The 20,598-nt window shown below is 39.0% G+C and overlaps 2 protein-coding genes across 2 annotated transcripts in view; one reads left to right on the top strand and one right to left on the bottom strand.

The window, feature by feature from the left end:
- The window catches only part of LCP1 (lymphocyte cytosolic protein 1), an 83,333-nt gene extending 78,181 nt beyond the window's left edge, over positions 1 to 5,152 (bottom strand). The window contains exon 1 of the mRNA XM_030310927.2: positions 5,050 to 5,152. The gene's annotated coding sequence lies outside the window, so the exon portion shown is untranslated. The remainder of the gene's footprint in view (positions 1 to 5,049) is intronic.
- A 7,910-nt stretch (positions 5,153 to 13,062) lies between these two features.
- LRRC63 (leucine rich repeat containing 63) overlaps positions 13,063 to 20,598 on the top strand; it is a 34,517-nt gene continuing 26,981 nt past the window's right edge. The window contains exon 1 of the mRNA XM_030321454.1: positions 13,063 to 13,126. Within this exon, the coding sequence (XP_030177314.1) occupies positions 13,063 to 13,126 (64 nt within the window). The remainder of the gene's footprint in view (positions 13,127 to 20,598) is intronic.

Raw genomic sequence — 20,598 nt, 5'->3', positions numbered from 1 at the left:
TGGCAAGGAACCATCCAATGAGAAGGTACCATCCAGTGAGAAGCAGGATGGCAAGGGACCGTCCAATGAGAAGCAGGAGCACAAAGGCTCATCTTAATTGGTCGTCTGCACGCAAACCTCTTGTAGTTACAGAACCTTTTCTTTAAAGCAAATCGTAAGCAGAGCCATATTAATATGTCAAACAGATGAAAGCGTAGGTGTTCTGCTTGTAAAGGTGTCCCATCCATCTTTACTCGCGGATGGAAGAGTAAAGAACTATAGTCTGTCTTCCCCATGACTCCTGATAGGAGCTGGACACCATATCTCCTTCCGTTGGAGGATATCACATCACCTGGAAAAACTGGCAGAAGAAATAAAAGCAACGTTCTCCATGCCACCGAGGCAGGTCACTACGTGGGACAGGGTGAGGAGACAAGCAGTGTCCTGGAACTTCCCCTTTTCAACCCGGATAAAGTCTCTGACACCAAAACATGAGGGTGGGGGATCGAGATTGTTGTAAATCCCATGGGACTGTCAAGAACACGCTAATCTCACTGTGCGATTCAGAAACAGTCAGCCGCCCTTCTACTTGTCCAGCTGTCGTGTAAGAAATGCAAGTTCCTTGTCAACACAGACAGCACGACGCACCATCACCTGTCCAGGCAACCTGTGTCCTTCCCTACCCGAGTCCCCACATGCAATTTTAGCCTCGTTACACGGAAGAATAAAACATACGCTTAGTCAGGGTTGTGAGCATAAAGCAGAATGATAGGTTTGAAGCGCAAATCCATTGTATTTACTGTTTAAGGTCATAAACTGCTATTGGTCTTAGAATGAAGAGTGTCATCACAAAGCATTTCTGCTCGCCTGTGGTTCGAAATGCTACATGTCATTTTGGAGGACTGAGACAGCACGCAGCTCATATACCTTATGCCTATGGCACATGTTTGTTATAAATTTAGGATTGAATCCCAGCTGGTTCCAAGGACGCAGCACATTAGAAAAAACCTGGCAAGGGTTATGTGCTCTTGGAATACGTTTCCCTCCAGCCATTCAAAGGGGAGTCACACTGCAGCCCCTCTCGCCTTTTCCACCTTTGTTAGGCTCACCAGCTGGCCCGGAGGATGTTGACAACAAGGTGACTTTCACCCTTGGGTTACTGGTTGAGATTCATCATGGATTCAGTCCAGTTCAATCAATCCTGACAGCAGCTCGCGGACCCAACTCACGCGAAGGATGAATCAAGGTCTCCTTACTTACATCACCTACTTGGACTCTTTTGGGTACAAGCTGTCCCACATCCTCTGAGCTGTCCCTCCTCGGCAGCCCGGAGGGGCATAAGGATCGGAAACCTGTCTACAGCACGCATTTGTTTCACAATCTGAGATCGGGAGGCTAGGTTTTCTGTCATGACGGAGACATTAGCAAACTAAGTGCGATATTTCATGGACAAATAAATGCCCAGGATTCACCCCCCAATGCTCTGAATACTTTGGTTTACGTCAACTATCATCACATAAAGCAGGGACAACGGGGATAGGACACCTGTACCATTTGTCTTCTAACAATTAGCATCCAGGGAGGACTCATCTGTACCCAGCACAAAACTAAGTCCTTGACACTGATTATTGCTTTAAATCCTCCCAATACCCTGAGTTAGGTACCATTTTACCCCAATTTCACAGGTGAGGAAACTACTGGGGCTTAGAGAGGTTAAGCAATTCAGGAGCTGGTCCAAAGGCAGAGAGCTAAGAAGGGGCAGGCAGGGATTTGAACCCAGCTGAGCTATGTTATGCAGCCTTTGACTGAAACTTGACGCAGACACTAGAATTTTCAATTAACATGATTAACTGTGGGGTAAAATAAAACAAAATCAACACTTAGAACAGTGCCTTCCACATAGTAAGTAACGCGCATGGACATTTCACCATTCACAGCACTAAAGGCAATGTTGCTTAGTCAACCTAACATTAAAGAAACAAATATTATTTACCTTTCTTTGGGGAAGGACACAGTCACACAATATACACAGATATCTAATATCCGCTGGGTACAGATGAACAGTCTAAAACCATCACTGAAGCAAAGGAAGTACAAAATCATTTCCAAGTATTCAGGGTGGTGTGAATAAATAACACTATTCTACCCGAACAACATAACACAAAAAAAGATTTAAAAATGTAAAGACTTCAAGTAGTTGTAATTATAGATAAATAAAATCATTGAGGGGCACCTGGGTGGCTCGGTCAGTTGAGCAGCCAACTCTTGATTTCAGCTCAGATCACAATCTTAGGGGTTCCGTTCGGGAGTTCCAGCCCAGGATCCGGTGCTCACAGCTTAGAGCCTGCTGGGATCCTCTGTCTTCCTCTCTCTGCCCCTCCCTTACCCTCCCCTCTCTTAAAAATAAATAAATGTTAAAAAGAAAAATAAGATAAAGTCTTTGAAAATGATTTAAATTTTCATTTCAATGTACAAAATTATAAAGCTTCAAACGAACCATTGTTAAGTTTTCATAAAGTTTAAAGTTCAGCACCTACAAAAAACCTTATGCATAGTAGGTTTCCAATAAATCGCTATCCTTTCATTATGTCTAGGATTTTTAAAACCTCTATGATGCAGGTTGCATGATATTTTCTTATTAATGATTTTTAAATCATTTCCTTAGTAATGATTTTCTGGGGGCGAAATCTCAGGATCAATCTCTACTTCAAACAAAGATAAGGAAATAACTGTCATCCTGAAAGACAAAAAGAAAGAACTAAATAACTGGCCAAAAATAGTTAAAATAATTAAGAACAGAAGTGAAATGTTTAGATATGAGAGGTAAAAAGAAAAGCAGCTTCAAAATATCTTTATTAACATTTAAGAAAATATAAAACTGTATGCAGTAGCATGGAAACACAAGAAATATATGTATACATTTAAGCCACCATGACGGGTGACTAGAATAAAGACATTTTGCAGTACTGGCTACATAATTAAACAGGTAAATTCAGACCAAGAAAATACCTCTTTCTCAAAAGCATTTTGAGAAATGCCCTGGGTTACCATGGGGACTCAATAGCTTAACCAATGTGCACTCAAAAATAACTCTTCATTTTCTAAAAGAACTTCTAAAAACTACTGAGCATAAAAATACAAATTACTCCAGTTATTTCCATAGGGCAAACGGTAGATTAAATCTGCACTGACCAAAATGGTTCGTAAACCTCTGTTCTGTTTAAAAGGAAAATAAAATAAACGAGAGAGCTATTGGGAAAATGGTAAAGATTTCTAGCAACAATCGCTACACCTTTCCAGCAGACCACGCAGCCCTTTCACCAATAGCAAATCTGAGATTCCCCAAGTGTTCCCCACCATTAGGAAAATCAAGAGCATTACCTGTGGGGTGCCTAGGGTTTCTTTTGCATAAGCTTTTATCTCAGTTTAGCAACATAAAAAAAAAAAAGGCACAAAACACAGGATGTATATAACCTTGGCTCACCATTACTCTGGCCTCCTTAATACAATCTGCTAAAAGAGAGAAGTGTTGTGGTTCAGTTTTTTCTCATCACGTGTTTCTGTCTAATTGCAAAGCTAATGGGACAAGTAAACAGGCTGGCTGTACTGTACAACAGGTAAAATAAATCCTTCAAATCAACGACGGAGCTAACGTATTTAAAGAGACATGATTTTTTTGAAAGGGGAAAAAATGGAGGTAGTAACATTTTCAAAAATAGTAAAAAAAAAAAATTGATAAAAATAAAATAATCCAAATTGACTGTGATTTGTACTTTCTAAATCCAGCCTGTATTTGTACATCATTTCCACATTTAAAGCCCTGGGTTCTACCTGGTACTTGCTAGAAGGAATCTGCAGGGAATGAAGCCTGGTGCCTGATTCCATATATGACAAAGCACTTTTAAAAAAACTATTGATAAGCACATTGCCTTGATTTTGACCATGCAACACGAAGCATAAATTTTAAAGGCCAAGCAATGGTCAGTAAAACTGAATCTCAGTAGTTGGCACGGTTCAAACAACTTTTAAGAGCATAGGAACCTGACTCAAATACTGGAACACACATTTATATGAGAAACACATTTTTAGGCCTAAAAATATAAACATTTTTCACACTTACACACTATGCACAACAAATACTACTTGAGACAAAATTGAGCAATCAGATCTGCCTAATGCTGCCAATTTTCTCGTCTTTCTGAGAGGCTTATCAATCCGCGGAGCAAAATCTAGAGGCAAAAACGGAATAAATTCATGGTCTGTGGCCGCGGCCTCACTGGGACACATTAATCTTACAAGGAAAAGAAACCACATGCTAATACTGTAAAGAAAAACAAGGTGCCTATTTCCCAGAGTCTGATGAAATACTTTTTTACTTTTCCACTTTTTTCATGGACTATGCTTGCTTCTAAGGAGAAGAAGGAAGACTTGGTTAGGGAGTAAATCTTAAAGGATCCCCAAAGCTAGACAGATTTATAACGAAGTCTCTCACCTTCCAACATCTGTTACTGAAGTTCCTACACTCGTACTTAAGAAAAAAAATTAGACTGCGAGGAAGTTCCATCTGCATTACTTTCTGGGTTGGGATTTACACACCTACCTGATGAGTTTTCCCTCATACTCTTCCTCCTTCAAATCTTCAAAGAAACATGCACATACACGCAAACACAGACGATGTACCGAGCCCTGCACGTACAGGATCGTCAACACCGAGAGAGAGGAGACAAGCCATACTATGATCAAAACAAATGACTGTAACCGTGAGAAACGGGTGGGTTTCTTTTAAAGCCCTCTTGGACCCTTAATGCCCCTCTTCCTACTCCAGGAACTTTATAGGCTCAGAAAGGCAAAACAGTTTGCATTCAAGTAAGAGAAAGAAAACAGAATGTTCGCTTTTCGGGGGCACTACAAAATCAGCCACGGGACCCCGCTGCACCCAAGTGCAGCATTAAGGAACGCCAGCCCAGACCCTAGATACATCGTGTAATCAAGGAGAGTAAATAAATAATAGTGGTCAATGTCATTAAGAAGGAGAAAAGTAATAACGATTGTCACCACGGGCTTCCGTACAGCAGCGACACACGGAGCGGGCTTCTCCTCCAGCCCCCACCGCCCGCAACCTCCAGGCAGCAGGACACCGCGGCGGAGAGAGAGGCCCGTGGGCGCCGCGCGCGCCGAGCCGTGGGGCGGGGCCGGTTCCGCGGGGCTCGGCGGGCACGCGCCCCGCCCGGCCCCGCCCTCCTCTCCAGCGCCTGCGAGTCCCGCGGGCTGGGCGGGTTTATCGGCTTCCAGTTGCTAGGGCCCGTGCCCTTGGCCTCAGGCCAGGCCTGGCGGCGGGGGTGGGGGTCGAGGGTAGTTAATCTAGGTGCTTTCCCGGCGGACTGCTTCTCGCGGGAGACTCGCAACCTGCCTTGACCTTTACCTCGCTGCCTCAATTCCGAGGAAAAGATGAAAGAGGAAAAGCCGGTCGTTTTGAGAAGCAGCTGATTGCCTTGAAGGATAGTGTAGGGGTCCAGCGCATCTTCTCCAATAATCCGGAAGGAAAATTACCGGCATCAAGGGGGACGTACTAACAGGGACCATACCTTGAGCGCTTGTGTGCAAAGTTATCTTTGGGGGATAAAACGGCCCATTTATGCAGCTCCGGAGCATTCCCTTCCCAACTGTCAACGGAATCCTGATGTGCCAGGCACTTTGATGTTGCCTTGAGAACTTAGTGCATGTTTTGAGCTTCTGGCATTATTTCTAAATTGTACCAATTGGAACAGAGATCCTGGAAAATCTGATTATATTGAAGACCCTCTTAGTTTTGGGTTAAAGAGTATGACCCAACTAGTCGTGGTTGAAACTTAAAACAAGTCCTTTTGCAGAAAGAAAACAAGTTACCTGTGAACTGTAAACAGATATGTCGAGTCTTAAGAGGCTATCATGGAGGGATTGCCTTAATCTTTTTTGACCAAATCTTTTCCCAAATATGTAAAGTAATAACAGTTTGAAGGTAGAGGTGAAAAAATGAGTGTTATTTTTACTGTTCGGGAAAATCAGTATCTACTAGATGATATGGCATGGGCAGATTGAACATTTTGCTAATATGAGAAATTTTAGAATGATCCTGATTGGTAATAGTGTATATATTTTAAAATTGTGTTAGTCATAAACCTAAATTTTATCTAGATTCTAGAAGTTTTAAAGAATTTTTTTTTTTCCTTATCCTCTTTTGCTTTTATAGGAATTCTGCTTGGACTCAGCACAGTATTAGCAAAGAATGATTTTCACTAAAACGTAGATTCTAATGAATTACTTTTCAGCAACAATTCAAACATACTGAAAACCTTTTCAATTCCCGATTAACCAATAGCTGTGAAAAACAGTGTTCATTGTTAGTTACAATGCAAAACCACCCACAACTACTTCGAAGAACTTTACCTCCAAAACTCCCTAAGCTGCCTTTACCTAAGAAGAGAGTCTATGCAGGTATGTGTATTCATCAGATATGTTATTAAGTTTATTTATTTTTCATAGAAATTTCTCAGGCTGCACGGTTCAGAATCACAATAGTAAAAAAGACACTCACTAGTAACGTAACTTCCAAATGTTTGTTGTGAGAGGATAACATCCAATTCAATTCTACAGTTACAGTTGACCTTCATTATTTGTGGACTCTATGGGTGCAAAGTTACCTAACTGCTACAATTATTTCTAACGCCCAAACCAGTACCTTGTGCTGTATGTTATCTTTTTAACTCAACGATATGTCAATGAAGAAGACTTCAGAGCAGTAGAGACAGCTCTTTTTCCTTTTATCATAGGTGAAACTGTATGCAGGAGAGTAGTATATATGGTAACTCTCAGTCATTAGTGGATGGATATGAGGCAGGCAGTGGAAACATACATGTTCCCAGCTGACGTCCAATAAGGAAAATGCTCTGCCTTCTTGTTTCAGCTCTCGTACTGTAAACAACTGCCCTTTTCTCACTGTTTTCAGTCTTTTTCCTCTGCCATGTTTTTAAAATTTTTGTGCCTTTTGTTGGTGCTTTTGCCATCACCCCCAGGAATAGTGTTCAAGTGCTGTCGGGTGTTCCTGAGCACAAGAAGGCTGCGATGTGCCTTTACAGAGAAAAGCATGCGTTAGTCAAGCTTCCTTCAGGCATGAGTTGCAGTGTTGCTGGCTGTTTGTTCAATGTTAACGAATCAACAATATATGTTAAGTGTCTTTATTTTTTTTTTTTTAATTTTTTTTTTTCCAACGTTTATTTATTTTGGGACAGAGAGAGACGGAGCATGAACGGGGGAGGGGCAGAGAGAGAGGGAGACACAGAATCGGAAACAGGCTCCAGGCTCTGAGCCATCAGCCCAGAGCCTGACGCGGGGCTCGAACTCCCGGACCGCGAGATCGTGACCTGGCTGAAGTTGGACGCTTAACCGACTGCGCCACCCAGGCGCCCCAGTTAAGTGTCTTTAAATAGAAACACGGGTAAAACAAGATTATGTATTGATTGGTTGCTGATGATGTTGAGACCAGAAGTTTAGAGGAACCTAACCCTATATTTTCCTTAGAAGCAATGGCTCAGTATTGGATAATTCAGTGTTGACTGAGATTTTATACAACAGAACGGCCACCAATAACAAGAACTGACTGTACTTCTTAGCACAGCGCTAGGAATTGGGGATGTAATAATGAGCAAAAGAGACCTTGTCCATCTTCTTCATTGGTTGCCCTCTGTTTGGATCAAATAATCACATAAGTAATTGTCAAATTACACTGCAGTAAAGTGAAGATGAGTCCCTCGGATAACCAGAACTTTATATAATACCCTTAATCCTCTATTTCTGTATGTGGTATCTTTTGACTCTGTACAGCAATGATAAAAGCATATTTCCACTTCTTTCCCCTTTTCAGTCTCCTCAGTCACCTGATTTTAGTCCATTGTGTTCATTATTTTATAATGTATTTCATTATTTTCATGTCAACATTTATACTGTTAACATATGCCTAGTCCATCAGTTGATTTCCAATGCTAAATTATTACCTTTGATTCCTGGCTATTAAAGATGTAGAAATCAACATGCCCATACTACCTCCAATTTCCTATCCCACTTTCCCTTCAGCTTTTGTTATATCATTTCTACATGGTCATTTCTAGAATGTTCTATGTTTCTACGTTTACAACCTGTTGTGTAACAATAATGCCCACAGTTATGTGGATTTACTGCTCACTACCAGTTCTTTGGTTGTAGTTTTTTCATTCATCTCTTGGTTGAAGTCTATCCTCTAGTACACAGTTCTTGCTATTGACATTTTGGGCTGGAAAATTCTTTTTGGGGGGAGGGGGCTCTCTTGCTTTTTGGCACCTTGGAGGTTCTATGACCTTGACTGTTAATAATCCTATGTTTCCAAAGGCTCTTGGTGGAGTACTTTGCATATAGTAGGTGTTCAAAATATTTGTTGTTGAAATCCATTAATACTTAAAATGACTGAAGTACAGTTTATAAACATGAACAAACACTGAAATAAAACCCTGAAATGAATATCTATAATTTGCATAAGATGCTAGATGCCATAGGGAGTTAATGACGTGAGTGATCTGGTCCCTGCCCTTCAGGACATTTTAAGACCTTTAATCAAGTTCTGGAGATGAGATACACATAAAATAAGAACCTTAACAGTATGAAGCAGCATAGAATTTTGTCCAATTAATGGTATAGGCAATAGTAGTTCATACATGTGAGTGAGCACTGGGGCAGGAATGGGGCTTGAACGAAGACTTAAGGAATTAGGAAAAGTGGAGTGAAATATGTTTTACAGAGGAGACTTGTGTACTTTTTTGATGGCAACAAAGAGTCTCTTGGAAAAGTAGAAATTTAATATACTAGAAAAAAAAGCCATGGAGAAATGTGTCAAGAAATAGAGAAGCATGGAATTGAGAAAACAGATACCATCTCCATTGGGAAGATATCCCTAAACACCACTTCCCCCTTCACCTAGTCAGGGTACCTTCCTTTATGCTCCCATAGTATTCCATGTTTACCCCTACCAAGCATTTGTCCTTCTCTAGTTTAACTGTTTACCTGCCTAGTGTCTACACTTAATGGAGAGATGTTTGATGGCAGTAAGGTTTGTGCTGTGTGACTGTCCCCTCAGCACTGTGGGTACAGCTGGCACGTGATACATGTTAAATGTTTAGTGAATTAACGAGAACGGCAAGTATGGGCTACGTTAATCAGGAAAAATGGATTGAGTAAGGTTTTTAGGTAGACTTGGAAAGAAGAAAATGATTTCAACTGGCTAGTGGGATGTATTCCACGCAGTGTGGTCAACGTAGGAAATGAAATTACAAATGAGCAGTATGGGCTTTGGGATTGTCAGTAATAAATTAGAGTATCTGGGGGTTTCTCCTGGAAACTGACGAATCGTTACACAGCAAGATTAGGTGAAGTGGGTCCAGTTTGCGTAGATTTTTTTTTTTTAATGTTCATTTATTTATTTTTGAGAGGGAGAGAGAGAGAGGGAAAGCCCACGTTTAGGGGACAGGGAGAGAGAGGGAGAGAGAGACTCCCAAGCAGGCTCCATGCTTAGTTCAGAGCCCAACATGGGGCTGGATCTCACAACTTTGAGATCATGTCCTGAGCCAAATTCAAGAGTCAGAGGCTTAACCGACTGAGCCACCCAGGTGCCCTGGTTTTTTAAAAATGTTTACAGTTCACATAAATAAGTTGTTCACCAAACTAAGAAGTCTGAATTATCACTGCTAAGATTCAGATAATTTGATGAAAACTTTATAAGGCTGCATCAGACAATTAAGGGTGAAGTTAAATTGATGTAGACTAGGATGATGGCAGTGAAAGTTAGAAGAGAAAATCTGGTTTTTTAAAAATGTCACTTAACTAAGAGAGAAGGAGGTTAAAATGCAATAGCCTGTGTGAAAGCACATTATAAGCTATAAAGTCACTGTGTGGTTGTAAGATGTTACAGTACTTGTCATACTTTTCACTTGGTCTGAACTTACTGGCTTGCAGCAACCTGGAACAGTGCCGAATGCCCTAGAATGGGAATCCAAGGATCTGAATTCTGGTCTTAGCTTCAACACTAATATGATGTGTGGCTTTAGGAAGTCAATGGGTCTTACCTTTCTATTCTGAAACAGCAGAACTTAATTAGGTCACTGGTTTTCGATCCTAATCTCCACTGTAAACCAAATGAAGAGGGGACATGAATCCATGAGAACAATAGCTCACTTCTTCTGTGATTCTCATGGTAGAAAAGGAAAGGGGAGTGGGATGGGGGACGAAAGGGGTAGGGAATTAGAAACTTTAGAGTTGACATATCTAATTTGAATATAGCCTGGGGTGATTAATTGCATGTGTTAAATGTGAGGAATTAGAAGTATGGCAGACGGAAAAATAACCCCACAAAAGATATCAGCATCCTAACTTCTCGAACCTGTAAGGTTATCTTCTATGGCAAAAAAAAAAAAAAAAAAAGAAAGAAAGAAAAGAAAATGTTATATGGGGTTCCAAATATGATCAAGTTAAGGCTCTTGTGATGAAAGATTATTTTGGATTATTCGGGTGGGCCCAAAATGCAGTCACATGTATCCTTATAAGAGAGAAGCAGAGATTACACACACATACACACACACACACACACACACAGGCAGAGAGAAGACTAGGATACGAAGATGGATCAAAGAGAGATTTGAAGGTGCTGGCCTTGAAGATAGGAGTGATGTGGCCACAAGCCATGGAGTGCTGGCAGCCACCAGAAGCTGCAAGAGGCAAGGAATGGATTCTCTACAGGGGAGTCCAGACAGAACAGGGCCCTGCTGATACCTTGATTTTTGGCTCAGTTATATAACTTTGGACTTCTGGCCTCCAGAGCTGTGAGAGAATAAATTTGTTGTTTTATGCCATGAAGTTTGTGGTTATTTGTTACAGCAGCTAGAGGAAACTAATACAAGAGGAATCTAGGATTCCAGTGTGTGTGTGTGTGTGTGTGTGTGACTAAATAACAGATGTATCTCTATGAGATAAAGGAGGACAGAAAGTGCTGATGACTTTGGTGTAGACATGACAAGTTTGAGGTGCTTAGGGCTTCCAGACCCAGATTTAGGATTATTACTGTAGATGGAAAATTAGTTACAATTGGGGGAGGGATAATGATAGAATCTTTGGAAGTACTAAGTGGTAAGTTGAGAAAGAGAAAGGTTTGCGTAGAGAAGATAAATGGGCAGGGGTAGGAATGAAAAAATGGCTCTCATGAGAGCCAAGGAAAGAGTAATTTCATGGAGGATAGGGTGGATTAAAGTATCGAATGCCAAGAGGAGGTCACATAAAGGTAAACAATAATGTATACCCATCAGGTTAGGAACAAGATGTCAACGATCACTTTGTGATAACAGCTTTGGTAGTAGAGGTGGAAAATTCCAGGTCGTAATGGTTTGAAACGTAAATAGGAGGAAACTTTCAGTGTCAGCCTCAAAATGTAAAGAGATTGAAAGTGATCACTCATATCCTCATAAGGGGGAAAAGTAAATAAACTGATAATCGGTGACTTTCTTAGATCCATCAGAAAATTCGAGTCACAGAGCAAACCAGCATCCTGAAATCTGGAGAGACAGGCAGCTATAGAGAATCTCAGCTGAGATTGGTTTATTGGGATCAGAAGATAACTTAAGCCAGTAAGTGGTAGGAACAGTTAAATGCTAATTTTGACAAATTGCTGGAGGTTGAGTGTGGACTAGCTTAAGAGTTAAAAACTCCTAGGGTCTGGTCTTAGGGGAGCCTCCACACTGCCATGGGTTTTAACTCCAGGAGCCCCACAAGATTCTCATGAAGAGCAGAGAAAAATTTGTTCATCTTTTCCCCAGTATGAGGGAGAAAGTAACCACTGAAACACTCCCAGAGCATGCTTCTGCCCTCTAAAGAAAACTACATCACCAGACCCTTATCTGACCTGGGGTAAGGTCAAGTTAGATAACCCTCTCCCCCTGTAGCTTTTCTGTGTCATGTAAGGGGAAGAAAAAGCTAAGGGTTGTGAAAGCCACAACCCAGGGATTCAGGCCCACTAAAACCCTGAGATTTTTATATAATAAATATATATATGAGGGGCGCCAGGGTGGCTCAGTCTGTTAAGTGTCTGACTTTGGCTCGGGTCATGCGCTCACAGTTAGTGAGTTCGAGCCTCATGTCGGGCTCTGTGCTGACAGCTCAGAGCCTGCAGCCTGCTTTGGATTCTGTGTCTCCCTCTCTTTCTCTGCCCCTCCCCCACTATCACTCTGTCTCTCTCAAAAATAAATAAACATTAAAATAAATAAAAATAAATGGGGCGCCTGGGTGGCTCAGTCAGTTAAGCGTCCAACTTTGGCTCAGGTCATGCTCTTGCCGTTTGTGAGTTTGAGCTCCACATCGGGCTCTGTGCTGACAGCTCAGAGCCTGGAGCCTGCTTTGGATTCTTTGTCTCCCCCTCTCTCTGCCCCTCCTGTGCTTGAGTTCTGTCTTTCTCTGTCTCTCAATAATGAATAAGCATTAAAAAAAAATAATAATAAATAAATAAAAATAAATACATGAGATTTTTTATAATAAGAATATACAATAATTCCTTTCCCTAATACCTTATCACCACATCAGTAGGGTTCTAACATAAAAAGAGGGGATTACAACTGAAAGAGCTTTAAGATGCAGACTTTATTTAAGAAGGCATCTGTAGGGAAGCACAGAGACAAAAAAGGAGGAAAAAAGAAAAACAAGAAAGCTAGAAGAAGCTTAAATGTCTGACACCAACAGCTACAGTCACCTCCATTCCCATTCCCCAGTGCATCGTGCTCAGCTTTTGGCAAAAGAATTACAACTCATGCTTAAAGATTAGAAAAGAACACAGTCTGAAGAGAAAAAGGAAGCATTTAGAACCATACTCAGATAGGACACAGTAACTGAAATTATCAGACAGCAAATTGAAAATAACTGATTGATATATTAAGAACCTTGATGGAAAAAGTAGACAGCATGCAAGAACAGAATAATGTAAGCAGGGATATGGAAACTACGGAAAAATCAAGGGAAATGCTAGAAGTAAAAATTACCGCAATGGAAATAAACAGTGCCTTTAATGGGCTCATCAGTAGCCTGGACACGACTGAGAAAAGGATCTGTGAGTTTGACAATAGGCCAGGTGAAAATTCTTAAACTCAAATGCGAGGAGTAAAAAGAATAAACAACAAAAAAGAATACCAAAAAACCTGTGGGAAAATAACAAAAGACAGGACATACGGGTAATGGAAATACGAGAGGAGACAAAACAGCCATGAGAGCAGAAGCAATGTTTGAAGTAATAGTGGCTGAGAATTTGCCAAAATTAATGACAGACCAAACCACAAATCCGGGAAGCTCAGGGAACATCTACCAGGATACATATATTTTAAAAATGCACTTAGTCATATCTTATTTAAACTGCAGAACACTAAAGACAGAGGGAAACTCTTGAAAGGAGGTGGGGCAGGGGGAGAGGGGAGAAATCCCTACAGAGAAAAAAGATTCAGAATCAAACTGGATTTCTTGTCAGAAACCATGCAAGCAAGAAAAGAATAAAATGAAAAAGTTAAAAGTGTTGAAAGAAAAAAAAACTCCACCAAAGTAGAATCTGTATTCAAGTGAAATTATCCTTCAAAAACGAAGGAGAGGGGCACCTGGGTGACTCGGTTGAACGCTGACTCTTGATTTCAGTTCAGGTCACGATCCCACTGGGACCGTGGGACCCAGCCCTGCATGGGGGCTCCATGCTGAGCATGAAGTGTGCTTGATATTCTCTCTCTCTCTCTCTCTCTCTCTCTCTCTCTCTCTCTCTCCCTCCCCCTCTGCTCCTCTTCCCACCTCATGCTCTCTCTCTCTTAAAAAAAAAAAAAAATGAAGGAGAAATATAGACTTCCTCAGACAAAAACTGTGGGTATTTGTGGCCACTAGAACTTTTTAGAAGTTCTTTTGTGTTAAAAGAATAAAAATGATATTGATCCAAAACTCAGATCTACCTAAAGAAAGGAGGAGTATCAGAGAAGGAAAACTGGAGTGAAATAAAAATTTATTTTTCTTATTCTTCCTTGATCTAATAACTATTTGAATGAATAATAGCCACAGTGTATTAGGTGATTACAGCATAAGGATAAATGAAATGAAAGGCAGCAACACTATAAAGAATGGGAGAGAGGTCTTGGGAATACTCTGTTAAAAGACACCCACAATACCTGTTAAGTGGCATCCTATTATTTGAAAGCAGACTTAGGGTATGGAAGTGTTGAATTACTACATTGCACACCTGAAACTATTATAACACTGTAGGTTAAATGACTGGAACTAAAGTTAAAAAAAAAAAGAAAAGAAAAGAAAGTAGACTTCGATTATTGAAAGGATAATAAAAGAAACTTTTTATTATGAATTAAATATCCTTTCTAAATGCCGCACATCAGACTTGAGTTGTCTTGGTTTTTTGCATAGCAAGATAGTTGTAATTTACAGTTTTGATTCCAATCAATAAAGTACATGCCAATTAAAAAAAAAGAAAATAGACTTAGGTTAACTGTAAATGTATACTATAAACTTCAGGGAAACCACTTAACATTTTTTGTAAAAGAAGCATAATTGATATGCTAAGAGAGGAGAGAAGCTGAGAAACTGAAGGAGAGAAACTGAATGCTTGTAAAATGCTCAACTAAAACCAGAAAAAGAAAAAAAAGGAAGGGAATATTAAAAAAAAAAAGCAGCAGTGCAGTATACATATTTTGCATATAACAAAACAAACTATTATAGAGAGAGAGGCAAACCAGAGGAGACTCTTAAATACAGAGAACGAACTGAGGGTTGATGGGGGGATGGGGCAGCAGGGAAGATGGGTGATGGGCACTGAGGAGGGCACTTGTTGGGATGAGCACTGGGTGTTGTATGTGAGCGATGAATCACGGGAATCTACTCCCAAAACCAAAAGCACGCTGTATACCCTGTATGTTACCCAACTTGACAATAAATTATATAAATAAATAAATACATACATAAATACATCAAATAAATAAATAAATAAATAAATAAAAATAAAACAGTTACAGCAGATAAAAAACAAGACCCAACTATGTTGTCTACGAGAGACTTACTTTTTAATAAATTATTTGTTTATTTTGAGAGAGAGAGAGTGCATGCAAGTGGGTGAGGGGCAAAGAGAGAGAGAGAGAGAGAGAGAGAGAGAGAGAGAGAGAATTCGAAGCAGGCTCCATGCTCTCAGTGCAGAGTCTGACTTGGGGCTCAGACTCACGAACCATGAGATCATGAACTGAGTCAAAACCAAGAGTCAGACACTTAACCAAATGAGCCACCCAGGCACCCCTACAAGAAACTTACTTGAAATATAAAAACACAGAGAGGTTAAAAGTAAAGGTGTAGAGAAAGACATACCACACTAACACTAATCAAAAAAATATATAGTAGCTATATTAATTTCAGACAGAGCAGATTTCAGAACAAGAAAAGTTATTAGGGGAAAATAGGAGCAATATTTACTTATAAAGGAGCCAATTCTTTAAGAAGACAACAGTCTTTAACTGACAGGCACCTAAAAGAGAGAGAGGCAAAATATTTCAGGCAAAAACTGCTAGAGTTGTTAGGAGAAATAGATAAATCCATTGTTACAGTTGGAGAGTTCCACACTCCTTATCAGTAATTAACAGATCTAGCAGGCAGAAAATTAGTAAGGATATAGTTGAACCAAATAGTACCAACAATTGACAGGATCTAATTGACATTTATAGAGCACTTCATCCAACCACAGCAGAAAATATTCTTCTCCCTCACATAAGACACTCATCAAGCTAGACCACATTCTGGGCCATAAAACACACTTAAAAAAAACACACACACACAGATATTATACAGTGTTTGTTCTCAGAACACAATGGAATTAAACTAAAAATCAGTAACAGAAAGATATGTGGAAATCCAAAAATATTTGGAGATTAAACAACACACTTAAATAGCACATGGGTCAGAGAAGTCACAGAGATATTTTACAATGTTTTTTAACTAAATGGAAATAAAATTACAGCCTATCAAAATATGCAGTGTAAAACAATAGGGCTTAAAAGGTATCTAGAACCTTGAATGCATATTTTAGAAAAAGAAGATTAATCTAAAACAAATACTTTAAACTTTTACTTTAGGAAACTAGAAAAAAGAGAAGAATATAAACCCAGTGCAAGCAGAAGAAAATAAATAATAATTAGAGCAGAAATTAAGTTGAAAAAAGAAAATCAGTTGAGAAAATCAACAAAACCAAAAGCTAGTTCTATGGAAAGATTAATAAAATTGATAAAACTCTAACAAGGCTATCTAAGAAAAAAGAGAGAAGAAATAAATTACTGCTATCAGAGATGAAAGAGGGTTCATTGCTTCTGAGTCTATGGACATTAAAAAAAAAAAAGATAAAGAAATATTATGAACAACTCTAGGTCCATACATTTGGTAACAGATAAAAGGGACAGATTCTTTCGAAGACATAAACCACCAAAACTCACACAAAGTAAAATATATAATCTGCTATAAATAATGTTTATATTTATAAATAATTTATTACTTTATAGGCTTGTATAGGCCTAGTTTAAGAAATTGAATCAGTAATTAATAACTTCGCAAAATAGAAAGCACCAGGCCCAGATAGAGTCACTGGTGAATTCTACCAAACATTTAAAGAGTAAATTATATCCATTCTCTACAAACTATTCCAGAAGATAGACGCAGACAGAACACTTCCTAAATCATTCTGTGAGAGTAGTATACCCTAATACCAACACCGGACAAAGAACTTACAAGAAAACTACATATAAATATCACCCATGAACATAAGTGCCAAAATCCTCCACAAAATTTTAGCAAATTGAATTCAACAATGTATAAAAATAATTACACATCATGACCAAGTGGAATTTATTCTAGATATGCAAGACTGGTTCAACACTCAAAAATCAGTTAATGTCACCCATCATATAAATAGCCTAAAGAAGAAAAATCACATGATCACATCAGTAGATATAGAAAATCCATCTGTCAAAATCCAGCATGCCTTCATGAAGTAATTCTCAGCAAACTAAGAATAGATGAGAACTTTCTCAACTTGATAAAGAAGATCTACCCCAAATCCCACAGCTAACAACATCTTTAATGGTGAGAAACTAGATGCTTTCCCCCTAAAATGACAAAGGATGTCCCCTCTCACCACTGCTATTCAGCAATTGTACTAAAAAATCCTAGCTAATGCAATAGGACAAGAAAATGAAATAAAAGCCGTACAAGTTGAGAAGAAAGAAATAAAACTATCTTTATTCTATGTAGAAAATCCCAAAGAATCAACAAAAGAACTCTTGGAAATAAAAAACAGTTATAGCAATGTTACAAGATACAAGATTAATATACCCAAATCAATTGCTTTCCTATATACCAGCAACAGTTAGAATGTGAAATTCAAAACACTATAACTTACTTTAGTATCAAAACACACTACAATTGGGGCGCCTGGGTGGCTCAGTTGGTTAAGCATCCGACTCCGGCTCAGGTCATGATCTCACAGTCCGTGAGTTTGAGCCCCGCGTCGGGCTCTATGCTGGCAGCTCAGAGTCTGGAGCCTGCTTCAGATTCTGTGTCTTCCTCTCTCTCTGCCTCTCCCCTGCTCATGCTCTGTCTGTCTCTGTCTCAAAAATAAATAAAAACACTAAAAAAAATTTTTTTAAACACACTAGAATTAATTTAGGCATAAAGCTAATAATGTATTATAGGATTTATATGCATAAAACTACCAAATTGTGATAAAAGAAATAAAAAACATATAAATAAATGGAAAGGTATTTCATTTTCATGAATAGGAAGATTCAATATTGTTAAACTTGATCTACAGATTCAAAGAAATCTCAGCCAAAATACCAGCAAGTTGTTTAGTGTGTATTGACAAAATTATTCTAAAGTTTATATGTAAAGGAAAAACACAATACCAAATACAATACTGAAGAAGAGGAAGGAAGTAAAATTGTCACCACTCAGTTTCAAGACTTGAAAGTAATCAGTGTTGTATTGGCAAAATAAAGGACAAATAGATCAATGGATGAAAACAGAGAGCCAAGAAATAGATATACACAAATATAGTCAACTGATCTTTGACAAAAGAACAAAGAACAAAGGTATAGTCTTTTCAGTGAATGGTCCTGGAACAAATTAACTAGGTACCAACACGCAAAAAAAAAAAAAAAAAAAAAATTAATCTAGACCAGACCTTATACCTTTCACAAAAATAAACACAAAATAAGCATAGACCTAAATGTACAAATGCAAAACACTAAAACGTCTAGAATATAACACAGGAGAAAGTCTAGGTGACCATGGATTTGGCAATGACTTTTTAGATATGACACCAAAGGAACAGCCCATGAAATTGAAGATTTATCAGGTTTATATTTCCATCTGTTTCTTTTGGAACATTCCTTTATGCATTAAATAGAAATAAAACAATACAATAATAAAAACGAACAACCCATGAAAGAAAAAATTGGTAAGTTGAACTTCATTAAAATTAAAAACTTCTACTCTGTGAAAGACATTGTTAAAAGAATAAGAAGACAAGCCACACACTGGCAGAAAATATTTACAAAACACATATCTGATAAAGGACTTTCTATCCCAAATCAATGATCTCTTAAATAATAAGAAAAGAACCTAATTAAAAAGTGGTCTAGGGGCACCTGGGTGGCTCAGTCGGTTGAGTGACTCTTGATCTCAGCTCAGGTCATGATCCTGGGTTCTTGGGATGGAGCCCCACTGAGTGTGAAGCCTGCTTGGGATTCTTTCTTCCTCTGCCCCTGTCCCCTGCTTGTGTGCACACACACACTGTCTCTCTAAAATAATAATAATAATAAATAATAACAATAATAATAATAACAAAAGTGAGCTAAATATCTGAAATGTCACTTCACTGAAGATATCCAGAAAGCAAATAAGCATAGGAAAAAATGCTTAACACTAAATGTTAAAATTTTTTTTTTTTTAAAAAAGGAGGGGGGCGCCTGGGTGGCTCGGTCGGTTGAGTGTCCAACTAAGGCTCAGGTCATGATCTCGCAGTTCTTGGGTTCGAGCCCTGTGTCAGGCTCTGTGATGACAGCTCAGAGCCTGGAGTCTGCTTCAGATTCTGTGTCTCCCTCTCTCTCTGCCCTTAACCCGCTAGTGTTCTGTCTCTCTCTGTCTCTCAAAAATGAATAAAAATGTTTAAAAAAAGTTTTTTAAGAAAAAATGCTTAACGCCGAAAAAAGAAAGAAATTTAAGAAAAAAAGATAAAAAATGCTTAATATTTGCATTTGTCATTAGAGACTGCAAATTAAACCAACAATGAGATACCACTGCATACCTCTTAGAATAGTTAAAATACACAACACTGACACCACCAAATTCTGGAGAAGAGCAAAACAAACCCCTCTTATTTATTCAAGGCTACGTACTGCAGGATTCCAACCACTGTAGTATTTTGGAAAAGGCAAAACAATAACACGGTAAAAAGTAAAAAATCAGGGGTTGCCAGAAATTTGTTCAGAGAGAGAAGTGTTGAATAGGTGAAGCACAGGGGAATTTTAAGGTGGTAAAATTATTTTTTATGATACTGTAATAGCGGATGCATGGCATTACACATTTGTCCAAGTCTATGGAAATGTACAACACAGAGAATGAACCCTAATGTCAAGTATGGACTTGAATTAATTGTATGTCAACATTGGTTCATCAATTATAATAAATGTACTCACCAATCAGGATGTTAATAATAGATAAAATTGTAGGGGGGAATATATAGGAATTGTATTCTTCTTCAAGTATTTTCATATCTAAATTGTTCTAAAAAGAAAGACTATTAATTAAAAGTTACAGACTAAATAAAGTGAAACAACAAACAGAACAGAGAGAAGACATCAAACTGAGGGTCAGTTACTTCACACTCGGGAAGGATAAATATGGTGAGACTGGTGGTTGGAAGGAGTTCTGGAGTTTGTTGAGGATTTTGCTTGTGTTGTTATGTTTTGTTTTAATATGGAGAGAGGGAAAAAGTTGAATGATGGTGTGACCATTTTCTTGAATGAGCTAGTTTTATTAGTTCCATACCAAGCAGGAAGCAACGTTCTTATTCTCCCTCTAGTGCCCTTCAAACTCACCCGGGACACACAGCTTTCCTTCAAGGCTTTTCTAGTCAACTTCACCTCTTGCCTTGTTTCCTTTTCAGATATTAAACGAATATTCAATCGAATCATTACTTTTATCTGGCCTGCCCCTTCCCCCAGCTCAGACTAGGTCTGCAAATTTTTAGACACGCCAGAGGAGACAGGGGCGTGACAAGGTCTTCCACCTGGTTCTTTACTTCTTTCCCCCAACTTATGGTTTCTGCTCCTCCATAAGTGGGGCTAGGGATGGAGAAGAGTTAAGGAGTTAAAAACTAAGCATCAGTCTCTGTACCTACCCCTGAAATGCCAGGAGATACAGGTCAAGGAGTTTCAAGGATTCTCTTGCCTTGCTCCAATTGGAACCCAGGACTGGGTGGGCTGATCCCTTTTTGCTACTCTGTAA

This window comes from Lynx canadensis, chromosome A1 (assembly GCF_007474595.2).
Source record: "Lynx canadensis isolate LIC74 chromosome A1, mLynCan4.pri.v2, whole genome shotgun sequence".
Lineage (NCBI taxonomy): Eukaryota > Metazoa > Chordata > Mammalia > Carnivora > Felidae > Lynx > Lynx canadensis.
Note: the sequence above shows the minus strand (reverse complement) of the source record. Positions and strands in the feature narration are given on the sequence as shown.